This window comes from Dromaius novaehollandiae, chromosome 9, assembly GCF_036370855.1.
Source record: "Dromaius novaehollandiae isolate bDroNov1 chromosome 9, bDroNov1.hap1, whole genome shotgun sequence".
NCBI classification, from domain to species: Eukaryota; Metazoa; Chordata; class Aves; order Casuariiformes; family Dromaiidae; genus Dromaius; species Dromaius novaehollandiae.
The window spans coordinates 13,360,723-13,375,947 of NC_088106.1; the positions used below are offsets into that span (position 1 = coordinate 13,360,723).

A 15,225-nucleotide genomic window follows, 5' to 3' on the forward strand; every position below is an offset into this window, starting at 1 on the left:
CGGGGCCCCACGAACAAGCGGCAGCCCGAGCTCCGGGAAGGCGGTGCGGCAGAGGAAGCTGCCTTTTGCCTCCCTGCACCCCGCGGGGCCGTGCCGGGCCCCTCATGGTTCGGCGCGGCGGCTGGGTGCCTGCGTGGGAAGGGGCAGGCGTGGGGAGGGGAAGGGGCCAGGCCACGGCTCAGCTGGCAGCTGCCTGCGCGGAGGAGGAAGCCGGGGCGGGAGGCGGTGAGGGTTCCCCTCTGGGGCAGAGATGGGCACGTTTCATTTCCATCCCAGCCCCTGGCGTGCTCACCCCAGGGCCAGCCAGCTCCGCGGGGCTGCCGTGGGGACCGAAACGGGGACAGCCGACCGGCAGGGCTCGCGGCACCGGCAGCACGACGGCGCGCCTGCCTGGGGCAGGGGACCACCTCGGCATGGCTCTCGGCGTGGGGAGGACGACGTGGAGCCACACGGACGCTGCCCTGGCCAGCTTCTGCGCCGCCCTGCTGTGCTGCGGCCCCGTCCTGGGGGGCTCCCGGCTGGGTAGGTACCCGGGGCACAGCGTGCGTGCGAGCAAAGCCCGTGCCGTTTGTACCGGTGGAAAACACTTGTGGGTTGGGAGCTTTGTAGTAAAAATAGCTCCGGCATCAAGAAGGCAGAAAACCCGAACCTTTTGGGTACGCTTGGCTGAAGCAAGGGAAATGGTGATGCACCGTTAGATATGAGATTAGAGGATGGAGCAGGGGCCAGGTGCTGAGCTGACACTCGGCCTGTGGTGCCAGCGGATCCTGAGCCCCCCGTGGGGGCACTGGCTGTGATCCGAGTTTGGCACTGAGCCCCTAGGCTGAAAATTTGGGGTTGGCAGAAATACACAGGGCCTGGGGTTTCCTGTGCTGGCTTTCACAGTTTCAGGCTGCCCCTTTGGACTTTGCCTCCTGGTTTGAGCTTGACCCTAACAGGTCCAGGGTTCTGCATGTGTTTCTGCTTGGGGCAGTTTTGGGAGAGGAGGGAAGGCGAGCGGGAGAGCCAGGGCAGTGTGATGAAGAGCCCTGATGAAACCTCTGCACTAAGAGCCCGGCCCCAGCGCACATGTTCCCAGTTTCTCGGGGCCTGCCTCGTTGTTTCATGCTGCTCTTTTTCTCTGTCCCCATCTCAGATGCAGGGCTGAAAGTGCCTCACCTGTCCTTTCAGTGGGCATTAAGTCCAGGCAGGGACAAACCGTTTGTGGGTTTGGTGCTAGAAAGAGGCAGGGAAACAGAAAAACAACCTCTGCTTAAGAGGTTCATTCATTGCTGACAGCTACACTTGGTAGGAAGCAGAGACCTGAGCCTGCTGAATATTTCCTGTTAAAGACAAAAACCTCGGAACACTGAAAAAATTAAAACTCTCAGGCATTGTCACAGCAAACATCTGATAGGAACCTGGGGCAGTTCCCCAGCTCCTTCCTCCTTTTTAAACTCGTTCATAGTTTTTCAGCCCAGTTTTCCACCTAATCCCGTATCTATTGAAGCAGTTGTCCGGGATCCGCATACGGTTAATAATCCCAAGATGGTGTTCATACCGCAGGAACTACGCCGAAGGAACAGGAGGGACTTTCTGGTTCTGCCTGCGAGCTCAGGGGCTGCTGTCAGTGGTGATGTCTGAAAAGGGCACACAGGTTTTTCAGTGGCAGGGCCTTTTCAATACTTGGGTGGTTTGGATTAGATATTAGATTATATGCTTGGTCAGATAACCCATATGAAAAACACTTCTTCCTCTCCTTTTTATTGCTCTAAACAAAAGTTAATACAACAGCTACCTCTTCCTGCCAGGTCAGGTTGTCCATGCCTGGATATTGCATGCTTGAGCAACTTAAACAGCTAAAGCGAGGGATAGACAGAGAGAAGGATAGGCTGGCTCATTATCGATAAGCTCATTATTGATAATTACTTCTAATTTGGGGCTTGCTGGGGAACAGAAGGGGGAGCGGGCACTACTGTAAATCTGAAGCCTTGGCTTTGCTCTGGAGGTGGTGAAGGGCACGTGGCTCATGTTCATGGTGTCCCTGCTGCCCGTGACAGCAAGCGGAAAGGGGACGGTGTCACCAGCACCAGGTCACTCTGCTCCATCTGCTCGTCCAAAGCTGGGGATGGCTGGATACCAGGTCTGAGGCAGTGCCGCTGCTTTGCACTCCTGGAGGGTAGCGGCGAGCTGTGAGCGGAGTGAGTGAGACAGGGCACCAGGCACATGGCAAGCTTGTGTTCTGTGCCGGGTACTTAGTTCTCCTTGGTTTTGGAGGTGACATCAGCTGAGGTGAGATGACTCGGACATAAAAATAGAGCATAGATTTAATAATAATACAACCTCCAAAGTCTGTTTTCCCTGTTGGAGAAATTCTTGGGGGTTAATTGTGTGTAACTGGGAGCAGAATTTGTTCTGCTAAAACCATCCCATGGTATAGTTACTCCTGAGCATCGCCCTTTGGCTGGCAAGTACACGTACCCCTTCGCTCGAGGGCAGAGGCATGGGCTAGTGTATGATCCTCTGCAGTTGGGGTGATGCTCCAAACTGGCCAGGTGTTTGGCTGTCGGTCCCTGGCAAACCTGCAGAGCTTGACCCATGGGTGAGCTGGGGAGGCTGAGAACGGCATGGGGCTGGGCTCACACGTGCTCCTCAGCAGATTGTTATAAATCCCCTTAGGGGCCCTAAAGAGCTGAAGATGAAAGAGCTGAGAAATGCTGAGAAATGCATGGAGCTTTTGGCATAAAAGCCAGAAGCATGGTGGGTTGACAGGGCTTTGGGGCTGGGAGCCCATCACACCCCTCTCTGGGATGCACTAGCAGGGGCAATAGTGGGGTCTCACTACCTCTTTATAACTCCGATGCTGGCATGGGAGGCAAGGATGCTCCTGGGGCCTGCGGCAGCCTGGGTGCCAGCTGTAACCATGTCCTTTCCGTGTTTCTTCTCTCCCAAACAGTGACCTTCTTCCCAGCCATGTTGACTCTCCCTGCAGGTGGCTCAGCCACCTTCTTCTGCAACATCTCCATGAAGAGCGTCTCTGGCTTGGAGTACAGCCTCAACTGGTACAAAGAGACCAACCACAGCCAGCCTCAGAAAATCGCTGAGATCAGCCGTAACAACCCCCAGACGAAGACGGAGAAGTACCTGCTCACGAACCACACTCCTGCCTTCAAGATTGAGATCCTGAACCTTCACCAGAATGACTCAGGCTCCTACTACTGTGGGCTGATCGCCTTCTTCCAACCTGATAAAGTGATTGAGAGCAACCGGTCCCACCTCGTGGTCACAGGTCAGTCTGGGGGCTGGGCTGATGGGGACGGATCATCGGTGTCATCCCCCAGTGCTACCCTGCAGTGCCTAGCTGTTTGACGGGGACGAGACCTGTGTGATGGGCCGCGATAAGCGTGGGGCCTTGCATGTGCCTGCCACGGAGCAAAGCCCTCCCTCTGCCCTGCTCCTCAGTCCGGGGGCTACTTATGGACAACTGCCAGCCGAGGCGACTGGCACACATGCAGTGTGCACTGGTGTCAGATATGCATGGACATGGGGCATGAGAGGAGCAGGAGGGGACCTCCCTGCAGCCCAGGAGCCAGAGCCCTGGAGGTGCCAGGCAGCCCTGCACAGATGCTGGCTTGATGCTCCCAGCTTGTGTGCTGAAATCTCTGCCCAAGCCAATGTCACCCCAAACAGCCCCATTGCAGCGTGTCCTTCCCCAGGGCTTCAGGCTGCAAAGCGGTAGCTGGGGGGCCTCCAGAGACAACCAAAGCTCTTTCCTGCTGATCAGGCGCATTATCAACTCTTTTGAGATCATTTCCTAGAGCAGTATGTAATATTTCTACATGGGCTTGGGGGTCCAGAGCCCTGAGTGTCATGCAGTGCTGAGAAGCATACCAGGGATGGAGAAACCCACATTTGGTGAGGTGTATGGCTGCCAGCCGCACTGCAGGCTCCTGTGGCAGGCTGGCATGCAGGGAGAGCAACCCAGCAGTACCCCAGTTGGGATCGGATCTGTCACGTCAGGAAATCACAGCTCTGCTCTTTTCCTCTCCTTTGCATGCATAATCTGGAGACACACAGCAGCCTGCCCTCCTCCCCATACACCCTGTGGCTGGCCCTGGCCCTGGGGTGGGAGGTCTCCCTCCTCCTGCAGCTGCTTCCCCAGCGATGCTCTGGGGAGCAGCATGCCCTCAGTGAAAGGAGGCAGGAGACCTATGCAGGGAGCTGCCCTCACCCTTGAACAGCTCCTTCATTCTGAGAGCAAGGGACTTGCATCTGGTGGAGATGAGCCAGGGCTCAGACCCCTCGAGCAGCAGTGGTTGCGCAGATGTTGTTCTTCCGACATGGTGCCCAGGAGGGATGTGGATTTGCATAGCCCTGTGGCATGGGAGGCATCAGTCTCACTGCAGAACTGCTATGCCCTTGCTTGGCAGCTTGGGGACTTTTAGGGGCTGAAAGTGGCCTTTAGTAGAAAGGGAAACTGCCACAAAAATTACTGTCTTGTCTCCTACCCAACATGAGCTGTTGCCATGCCAGCCCCAAGCCATGGAAGCGGCCAGGAGGCTTGGTGGGGAGCATGCCCGGTGCAGGGTGCTGCTGGGCATGGGGCTGTGCTGCGGGGCTGCCTGCAGGTGCAGAGCAGGGTCCCAGCCCCTTGCACCCCAACACCCTGGCCAGCATGGGATCATCCTCACTACCTAAAATGGGCTTTCTCCTACACGTGCAGGCCAAAACCACCCCTATTTCCCATGCTGGCCAAAATTCAGGGCCCTCAAAGGCATGGTGGGGCTGCAGCAGCTCATCCATGACCAATCCTTTTTTGGGGAGACCCCAGTGCATTCCCCTCCTACATTTCACAGAGACTTTAGAGGCTGCTTCATACTCCTGACCTGCTTCCCCCCCCTCCCCCTTTTTTGGATGATTATTTCAGCAGCTCCTGAGAAAATAAACGCCACTGATGAGCCTCAGATAGAGGAAAGCGACCCCCCAGACCACATCAAGGCTGTGCTCGTAGGTATCCTGTTGCTGGTTGGCGCTGTTGTGCTTCTGATCTTTGGCTACCTCACCGTCACACATAGGAGAAGAGGTATGAACACGCCGGGGACCCTGTTCTGGGGACACTGCTGCGCTGGGGGGCTCGAGGCTCTGTGGGTGACCTGCAGTGTGATGCTCATCCAGCACACCTCGCTCCAAGCTGGTGAGGGGGAGCTGGATGCCTGCCATTCCCTGGAGTCAGTGGGCTGGTTCACCGTGCCCAGACTCAGGGCTGGCTTGGCCCCATGACACAGAGGCCACAAAGCAGAGGAGGGTGCTGGGAGCCTCATGGGCCAACCTGTGTCCCAGGGGCTTATGGATCACATGAGGAGATGCCGGCCATCTCTCCCATGCCAGAGGAGGAGTAGGGTGGTTTGGGCCCTGCTCACCCATGCATCTTGCCCGTGCTCCTTTGGGGCTCCTTTCTGTCTCCCCGCCTCAGCGCAGGTGACATTTCCTTGGCCACAAGGGGTGGACTCTCCCAGAGGGGCACCTGCACCTTGAGAGGATGGTGCTGCCCTGGGGACCCTCGAGGATCTTGACCCCACTAATTCTAGCAGCACCCTGGCCTGTGGGCTGGCACCTCAGAGGTTCTGGTAATGCTCAGGGTGTTAAAGCCCAAGAAGAGAAAAACAAAGCGTGGCATGACAGTTACGGTGTCTAGTGCTCTCTGAGGCCATGTGGGCACTGGGTCAGTCCCAGGCTTGGATGCTAACACTGTCTTGGCACAGAAGCATCTTCTAACCAAATGTGTTGCTTTGCAGATGTGCAAAAACCACCGAGTGAAAATGTGCCAACGGTGAGTTTCCCGCCTCTAACACTCCGCTCTGCTGCGCAGGAGCATCATGGCACTGGGGTGCAGGAGTAGAGGGTGCTGAGCCTCCCTTTATCAGACCTTCACAGACTTCTCACATCTCATATCTTCCCTGATGCTGCTCAATCTTTTCTGCACAGCTGCAGCTGCTTTTCTGCACCTGCAACACAGCCCCATCACAAAATCAGAAACTGCCTGAGGTAGGACAGGGTCTCTCTCAAAGATATGCCAAAAAGCCCTGCTCAAAGTAGGGCTATCTTTGACATTAGATAGGGTTGCTCTAGGCAATCGGTGTGGGGGGATTTTTTTTCCTCATATGTTCAGCTGGATTTTCCTTTGCTGCAGCTTGCGCCCATTTGCTCTCATCCTTTCGCTGGGTGCCACCGTGAAGAGTCTGGCTCCATCTCTCTGATTCCATTAGGTAGCTGAAGACAGCAAGTAGGTCCTGCTTTGCCATCTCCTCTCCAGGCTGAATGAACCCAGCGCTGGGCTCTCTTTGTGCACCCTGTGCTCCAGCCCTGGCTGGCTCAGTGTCCAACAGAGAGGTGAAGAAAGGGCTCCTAGCACGTTCCTTCCCTCAAAGACTGGGCGGGCAGGGAGCCCAGCCTGTGTGCCGGTGTCTCCCAGCACACAGCTCAAGGGAAGCTCTGAGCCCTGTGTGGCCCCAGCAGTGACCTCAAGTTTCGAAGCTCACAGTCTGGCTTCTCCTAGCAAATATCACTCTATGTCCTTCCTACTGCTTTCCATCACTCTTGCCCTCCTGGCATGCTTCAGAGGTGGTCAGGGCACTCGCTGTGAAAGGCTTGTGCTGGGGATTAACAAGACCTCTAGATGGAGGTTGAACCACTCCTGATGTAGTTTCCTTGCCCTGCAGAAGGAGGAGAAGCCCCCTGTGGTGTCTGTGCCCACTGTGGACTACGGCGTGCTGGAGTTTCAGTGGGACCAGCGCACGCAGACGCCCCCCGAGATACAGCCAGCTGACCAGACTGAATATGCCACCATCATCTTCCCGGAGGAAAAACCAGTTACGCCAGAGCGGGGGAAGAAAAACCAGAACCAGAGGAGCTGGCAAGTGCAGCCACAGCCCTGCTGAGGATCTGGGATCCCACAATGCACCTTCTCCCATCTTTGTGCTGCAACGGCCTCCCCGGAGACGCCCAGGCAGGAGCCTGCCCTGCACTGGCACCCCTTTTCTCTCCATGTCAGGCAGCCATCTGTGAGCCCTGCCACGGCCGTGTCTGGGCAGGGACAGGTCCCCCCTTCCCCTTGCTCCAGACAGTTTGCAGCTAGTGAAAACCAGCACTGAGGGACTGGAGTGACGGAGGCACCTGCTGCTGGAATTGGCACCTGACGGTCCCTCCCAGGCACAGCAGGCACCATGGGCATGGGATGGATGCAAGGGGATGAGGAAAGGTCCCTGCTGGCTTGTACTGCTGGGATCCAAAGGCCTGCTAAAGACAGGGAGGATCAGATAGGGGCAGAGCAGGGATGCTGATGGGTCTCTGCACTGAAGATCATGCCTTGCCCTTGGTTTTTCTACCTCCACTTGCCACTTCTTCCCGGGGGCTCTCGGGAGCGGCCGAGCTACTTCCTTTGCCTGGGTCCACACCTACTGGCAAAGCAAAATTTGGGGAACAAAATGCCTCTGAGTACACAGAGGCATGAGCTGAAGTGACTCCTAGGGAGCCGCACTGACATGGTTGCCTCTGCCAACCAGCAGGAACCTGGACTTGCTTGAGCAGAAGAAAATGGCCCTTTCCACACTGCGCTGGACCGCAGACTTCTCCTAGCACTGGAGCACAGACTTCTTGATGCAGAGCTATTTAGAAAGACCTGTGGGAAGGAGACAGTTGGTTTTCCTTATCTTTCCAGGCGGTTTCCTCCTCTGGTGGAGGGGAAATCCGCCCATTTGTCCGTGGAAGGAAGGGAGGAAGGGAGCTGGCCCTGGGATGGTGATGCTCTTCCCAACAGAGAGTCCTGTGTGGGCACAGCGCCAGCTGGGAGTCACTCATGGCAGCTGCCAGCCCTGGTGAGAGAGGGATCCAGCCCAGGGGGATGAATAAAGGGTTTCACAAGGCAGGGTGTTTGTTGACTCGTGATGGCAAGTGCGTGGGCCGGCAAATAACGACTCTTGGCAGAGCTCAGACAAGAGCCGTGAGGCAGCAGTGTCTGTTGTGGTTCCTGGGCTTCTCCGTGTGATACACAAGCTGATCTTCTATGAAGCTACTCTTAATAATTTAGAGAATAAGCTGCTCTTTTTCTCTCACCCCTGTCTAGGTGGAGGGATATGTGATCCAAACTGGCTCTGGGTGCAGACAGGTCTCAGACAGCCACAGACGAGACCTCCCTTGCAGAGCTCATCTCAGGGTGTTTGCCCATTTTGCCTGGGGACAAACGTCCCCAGCTTGCCTGAGCGCCTTGCTGCCATCACATGGGGCTAATCATGCAGCCCCATGATGAGAGAGCCCTTGTCACATCCCAGCTCTGAAGCTTTCTGGCTCCTAGCTTCCATTTTCCTCTTGAAAGTGATGCTGGGGATGTGCAACCTAACAGAAGCTATACAGAAACCAAAACAGAAAGAAGAAATAACTGCTAGAGATTGGAGACACTCTGGGAAGAAGTGGGTTTAGAAGCAGCAGAGACCTACCAGGGAGACTATGAAACCATGCCGAAACAAGCAATAATCACTTGCACTTCACACCTTGGTAGCACTGTCAGCAGATTTCTTTTTTCCTTACCTCTGACTAAAACTGGCATAACCTCGAGAGCCAGCTCAGACATTAGGGGAAGATGCAAGGAGAGCCAGGCACCAGAAGTTCTCCCTTTTGAGGCTATGAAGTCCCCGGTTTGGAGGTTTGTCAGCTCAGATGGGACAAGCATCCGTCAGGGATGGCTTACATCCTTTCTTAGGGCGGGACAGTAGATTCGGTGGCCTCTTTCAGTCTCCTGTGCCTCTGAAAGCTCCCAATAGCCACCTCCGATATTGCCATAACTCCTGTAATGTTTACTCCTGTCAATGTGCAGCCAAGCCCCTCAGGACTTTTTGCAAGAACAAAACCTGCCTAGTGGCTCAGCCCCAAACAGCTATCCCAACAGTTTTGATAAAAATCCTCTGCTTTGCTTTTAATGGCCAGCTGGGTTAGATTTGCCTGGTTCATCAGAAAGGCTAAGGCAGAAGACGGCTGCCGTGAGTGAGAAGTGGGAACTCAGTCAGCAGTTTTGTTTTTGGCTTTCCTGTAAGATGCGACACACACAAGAGGTGGGCCCTGCTTCACTTTTTCCATCCTGCCTCTTGGGCAGCAGAAGAAATTGGAGCTATTGGGTGTGCTGGGTGCCCGGCTGCAGTTTGCTCTGGGGCTTTGCAACACCCTTCTCCTTGTGGCAAACGGTGGCCTGCAGCTGCCTGGAGGGCGCTGAGCCAGCTGGCAGGGCTGGGGCACAGCAAAAGCAGCCCTAGTTGTCATTAGGGGTGGTTGAGCATCTGACCCACAGCCATGCCTGTGTCCCCCAGCCACCCAGCAGCCTGACTGGGATCCTGCACCTTTAGCTGTTGCTCATCACCAGGGTGAGCTCCAGGCAGGATGCAGATTTCAGACCCCCGACGGAGCATCCCTAGACCAAGCAGTGCCCCAAGATGAGTGTCAGCATCTGCATCCCAGCATCCTGCTCTGGACTGAGGAGCCGAGCTCTGGCTGAGCGTGCAGGTGTGTGTTTGTGTACAAGGACTCCTTTTGTCTTTCCATGCAAGCCAGGAGAGCAGCAACTCCCATTTTTGACTCTCCCTCCAGCCTGGTGATGGTATTAGTTCAGTCTTTCTGACCACAGCCCTCCCACTCTGTGCTTTTGCCCATCTCTGCACCCCTACCAGCTGGCAGGGTGATATTTGTGCCACTGGCAGGTTTACGCCCCTTTCCTCTGCTCCCAAATTAAGCAGGGACCTGAGGAACTCATTTCCACCTATGAGACTAAGGTGCAGTTCACATCAGGTTTTTGGGGGGGCTGAGATAGCACCCTGTATCCTCAAAGGTTGATGCCCTTCAACTGCTCCAGCTTTCCCAGCCAACAGCAAGAAGCAGCTGGGCTGTGGTGGGCTCAGGGGCAGTATGGTTTGGGATAGGGCAGATTCTGGTCTTTCTGCCACAACGACTTAGCACTGCTCTGGAGGGGCTGGGCTCACCAGATGTGGGTGGCATGGTTTTGGAGGTCTATGATTTAGGCTGCAGAGAGGAGATTTGTTGTAGAGCAAGTAGCCCAGTTTCCCACCACCTATGATTTTGACCTTGCTCACTTCAGCAGCACCACAGCTGCTGGGGTTAACCCATGTGCATTAAAATGACTGTCCATAGAAAGGCTAAGAGCAGGGCCCGAGTCTGTTCCCCAGCATCCCACTTTGGAAAACCTAGGCTAATGGCAGTGCAAATGAGAGAAGAATGAGGTCCTGTAAAATTAAATAGCAGCTAGACCTTCCTTTTCCTTGCTGTCAGTCTTTCATCACTCCTGGAAGGCCAGAGGGGACAAGACATAGGGATGACTCTGCCCCCCTCGTGCCTACTGACACCCTGACTGGGGGTGACAGAGGGTGCTGCTGACAGCCACTTCCCCTGTGCTTTGTGACAGCATATAGAAGCCAAACGGGAGGGATTTCCTGATTTTCTAGTGATCACTCCAGAGGCACAAATTCCTAGCCTGACCATGGACATGCACACTCATGTGAAGACACACACAAACACAGACATTCAAACACAGAGGTATGCACATGGTTCCCCTTGCAAAGTTGCGTTCATACCTGCAGACATGCACAGATACATGTGCACTGAACACATGCACATACACACCTCTTACCTGCAAAGATGCACATACCTGCAAACACATACCCACACAGATGCACAGAGCCACCTTTGTCCAACCCCAGCCACTCTGTCCAAGGGCTGCAAACCTAACAGCTCTTTCAAACATGTGAGTAGCTAGTGTGCAGCCAAGGTGGTGGCTGTGGTCGCTGAAGCTGAACTCCATTTCCTGTGTACTCCGGTCTGTCAGTTGAGCAACCGCTTCCGACCACGGATACCCTGAGCTCCCCTGATGAGTGGAACAAGGGCCGCCAGCAGTATCAGTGCCAAAATTGCTTTGTCAGCTTCCAGCCTCCTGGGACCAAGCATCAGCCAGGACCTCTGCCTTGGGAGAGCAGAGCTTGCTGACGGGCCCCATGCTCCAGTCTTACAACGGGGCCTTGCCTGCCAGGAGATAACCAGGTCCTCCTGGGAGACTTCGGAGAGCTCAGTCTGATCTCCATGAGCATCTGCAGGAAGCTGGATGTGCAAATTTGGCTTGTCTGAGGTATGCCTAAACAAGTAGAAAGCCCAAGGTACATGCTTGAGAACCAATGTGGCTTTTAACAAGGCACCGTATCTCTTCATACACACCAGCCCTTGATTAAAGATGATTGGGAACACCTTGTGGGCAACCATTTCCTAAAGAAACCCTAGCCGAAAAGCCAGATTTTGAGAGAGCAAGGTAGGAAGATGAAGATGGAGAGGAAGTCCTCTCCTGCTGCTTGCAACACCTCCTTTGTGGAGAATTGTACCATGAAATTGTAAAATGCCTTTCTTGCAAAATGGGACATTGCACATGCCTGGGGGAGAACTGTCAGTAGAGTCATGCATGATGGCACGATCCTGCTCACTTACAAGCCAACATGCTGAGAGCAACCCTTTCATGGGGAGTTGGGAGGTTTCAGAGCTGAGTCTCTGTTTTGGAGAGGCTTCAGCAGGGTGTGCGTGTTTTTGGCCCCTCAGATTTATGGGTGGTGATCTCTGGGTGGGACTGGTTTGTCAGACGCTGTGGGATGGAAGCATTTTCACGGCCTTGCCTCACTGGGATAGTGGCTGTTGGTCCAGAGGGGACCTGCTGGGGGTAAACTGGTGTGCACCCCATGTTGGTCAATGTTGGTGGGAGGGATGAGCTCTCAGGGCAAGTTGCCAGGGCCTGTAAGCACAGCCAGTCTGCACAATCCTGGTGTGTCCTGACCTGTTCAGGCCCATTGCATCTCCTCCATCCCTTCCCACTGAGAGCCTTGCTCTCCTGCCTTTCACTGAGCATGCTGTAGGCTTGCAGAACATTTGCATTTCCTCCCGCTGGCCTCATTTTGCTTTCTCTAGTTTTGCTTTGAGTTGGCTCCATAGTTTCTCATTCTCTCTCTTCCTGTCTTTGGCAGGATCTTCTGTCTGAAGAGGGAACCAGCCAGGTGGGACTCGTGCTGGGTATCCTCTTGCTCCCAGGCCTGGAGGGCAAGCGAGTCAGCCTCCACCCCACCAGCCAGACAGGGCCTGGCCCTGATATGGTACTGCTGCTAGTCCTTGGCCTGTTGCACTGAAAGTCTGGCCAAGGACAGTGCCCAAGAGCAACCTCCTACCCATCATACTGGAATAGAGTCTTGCTGGAGGGGGCTGAGCTCTCTCCTTAAGCCTGGAGGTACCATCATGAGGTCCAACAAACAAACAGGGAGCCAAACACCATTTGTGTCTGCTTGCGTTTTCTGCCAACATCGCACAGCCAGCCCCTCCCTCAAATCCATCCCCACCTCTCAGCATCCCTCACTATCCCAGAAGTCCTGGGCGATATCCCCTCTCTGTATATCTGGCTAGGGCATATCCTCATTTCCTTGGGACTTGGTCCTCCTTGCCTCAAATCTACCCTGGTATAGGTGGACCCTCTCCTCTAAAGGCCTGGCTATGAAGATAGTCCAGCCTGCAAAGGATCCGATAGCCATTGCTTGTCTCTACAGGACATGGGCATCACTGTTACGGGGTGACAGGCATTTACCATCAATAATGACAGGCTCGGAGCAGAAGTGCAGAGAGCTGGGGCAGAACAATGTCCTGGGAGGACAGGGATACCCAATTTACCCTCTTCTTCAAGGAAAGGGAAAAAAGGAGGATCTGGGAAATTATAGATGAGTCAAACTGCTCTTGGTACCCAGCAAACCGCTGGAACAAATTAGTAAGGTCACCAAGTGGTAAACATTGAGAGGCAGCACTGGGGCTGAGAACACAGATTTAGCAGGAACAAATTGTGTCAAACCAACCTAATTTCCTTTTCACTAGAGTGACTGGCTGGGTAATGCAGGGAAACTGGGAGCGATACTATCTTCATGCAGCCTTACATGACATTCTCATAAGCAAATTAGGAAACTGGAAATTCTCACACTGTGGGTGGATGGCTACCTATCAAACTATATCCCAATAACAGTTATCGATAGCTCACAGGCAGATACTTCAAACAGTGTTTCTCTGGGAAAAGGAAGTGCATGGCTCTAACGAAGGCAAAAGGCAATTTGGGAAGGGTGTGGGGGCCTTCTGGGAAAAAGGCAGAAATCAAATTCACCCTGATGAGCTGCAGAAAAGAGCAGATATGCCCCTCTCCCCCAAGAAATTCCAGAAAGACAAGCACAAAACCTCCATGCTAGAGAAAAAAATACACGGAGCCGAACCAGGATATCGCCCACATGGGCCAGGCTCCAAAATGCCATGGCAGCAGGACACGGACAGGTGCTGTGTGTGCAGAGCTGGTGGGATGCCACTCACAGCCCAAGGTCCTGGCTGCAGCATCGGCTCCCCCCCAGCACCAGGCGATCCCTGGGGAGCGACGTCTCTGCAGGGGACCCCAGCAGGGTCCTCGCCAGCAACATGGGTGCTTCGACTCCAGTGTCTGAGCTCGAAACCTTCCTCATAGTGCCTGATCGGCTCACCCGGAGGTGTGGGTTGAAGTCACAAATAATTTTAGGGTATGTGAAAGTGGCAGGGAAATTACCACCCAGGCTGCTGTGTCTTTGCCTCCTTCAAGCATCTCTCCATACCCGGAGGGGGTCATTACCGGAGCACCGGGATGGAGGGGATCTGTGGGTCTGGCCCCGGTGGGTGGCCAACCCAGCGTGGTCGCACCGGGACAGGGACGAGGTTTGTCCCCGGTCCCTGCCGAGGCCAGGCTGTGTTGGCACCTGCAGGAGCGCTTTTCTTTCCAAGGTGAGTGCTGTCGGGCGACAAGGCACTCGGGCTGCGCCGGGAGGTGTGTGCAAAGTGGAACAGGACGTCAAAGCAGTTTCGTCTCCGTGGGTGGTTCTGGGAAAGTCCCTTTAGTAACAGCAAATCAAAGGCTTTAATAGAGGGAGCAGCGCCGGGCTCCTTCTCAGAGATGACTCCGAGGACTCAGCACAGCCTGAGTCGTGATTTGAGTCGTGTTGCCATGACGTAACAGGGGGCTGATTTCCACGGTGGCAGGCTTTCGGTGGCGGGGGCTTGTCTCCGTGCCAGGGGTAGCACCGGGCCCCCCGTGAGCTGCGTTCCCGAGGAAGGAGCATTTTGGGGAAGCGGTGCCTGCCTTGGCGGAGAGCCTCCCTCCGCCCTGTGGTAGCAGCTTTGGGAAGGAAGAGCAGGGCTGCAACCACAGATGCTCCAGACGAAGCGATCGGTTTGTCTAGGTGAATATGACAGCACCTGGAGAAAGGACTGCTTCCCTGGGGGTCCTCTGCTAAAAATAGCTCCAGGTGTTTAACACAGATGCATCTGCCATTGAAGTAATTGGGAGAAGTCAAAACCATTTGATTTTTCTTTGATTCAGCCCCCCAGTGTAAATCTCGGCCAATGCCATCGTGCAAGTGGCTCCATCCCAGTCACCCTATGGCTAGTGGCTCTCCTGCCCTGGCCCCGGGGCTTTTACACCCCAAGGCATAGCAGGGAGAGGATGCTAACTATGAAGATAACCCAGCAGTGCTGAGGAATGTATTATCAGTTCCTTAGTTCTCTCCCTCTTTCCCCACGAGGAGATTTCCACCTCCCTGGAGGTCCTCTCCTTTGCGGTGAGAGTGCAGCAGAGACAGTCGCACTGTGCGTCCTGGGCGCTGGTGTGGCTGCTTCATGTGCTGGCATGTAAAAGGCTGGGCAGATGCGGGACACTGCTGCTTTGGCCTATTGGGTGCAGGGGGATGTGGTTCACCATGGGTCAGCTTTGGGCTCTGCAGGTTAGGGCTTTGCTAGCTCTCTGTAACTCTCCAGGATCCTGAAAGTCCTGGCTGAGCTCACTCTGCTGTGTTTGTGTAGCTCCGAGCACCAGGGTCTGAGACTGGAGCTTGCGGTTCCTGTTATACTGACATGAAATAATAATTAATGAGCAAACCCGGGGCAGAGACAGGGCTGGTGTGTGCTGCCTCTTCCCTGCTTGGCAAAGGGGCTGAGCCCTCCCTCCTTCCCTGCCATCCCACTGCTCCCTTTCTGAAGCATTGGCACTTCCACAGGCATTCCCTGCTCTGCTCAGTGAGACGCGGCCTCTCTGCTTTCAGCCTCTCCTCGATACTGGCCAGAAACAGCAGCTTCAGGGGAAAATATAAGATTACACTGCCCTCGGGGCCC

General features: G+C 54.9%; 1 protein-coding gene across 1 annotated transcript; it reads left to right on the forward strand.

The window, feature by feature from the left end:
• The first annotated feature begins 345 nt into the window (after positions 1-345).
• Positions 346-7,227, forward strand: PDCD1 (programmed cell death 1). The gene is made up of 5 exons (XM_026093509.2): positions 346-522; positions 2,936-3,268; positions 4,907-5,062; positions 5,775-5,809; positions 6,699-7,227. The coding sequence occupies exons 1-5, from the start codon at positions 414-416 to the stop codon at positions 6,915-6,917; spliced, it is 852 nt and encodes a 283-aa protein (XP_025949294.2). The 5' UTR covers positions 346-413; the 3' UTR covers positions 6,918-7,227.
• Positions 7,228-15,225: the final 7,998 nt, after the last annotated feature.

Bases quoted from the DNA above. Each gene is read 5' to 3' on its own strand.
- PDCD1 (XM_026093509.2), top strand. From the start codon at position 414: ATGGCTCTCGGCGTGGGGAGGACGACGTGGAGCCACACGGACGCTGCC. The intron at 523-2,935 runs GTAGGTACCCGG...TCTCCCAAACAG, and splicing joins CCTGGGGGGCTCCCGGCTGG to TGACCTTCTTCCCAGCCATG. The intron at 3,269-4,906 runs GTCAGTCTGGGG...TGATTATTTCAG, and splicing joins GTCCCACCTCGTGGTCACAG to CAGCTCCTGAGAAAATAAAC.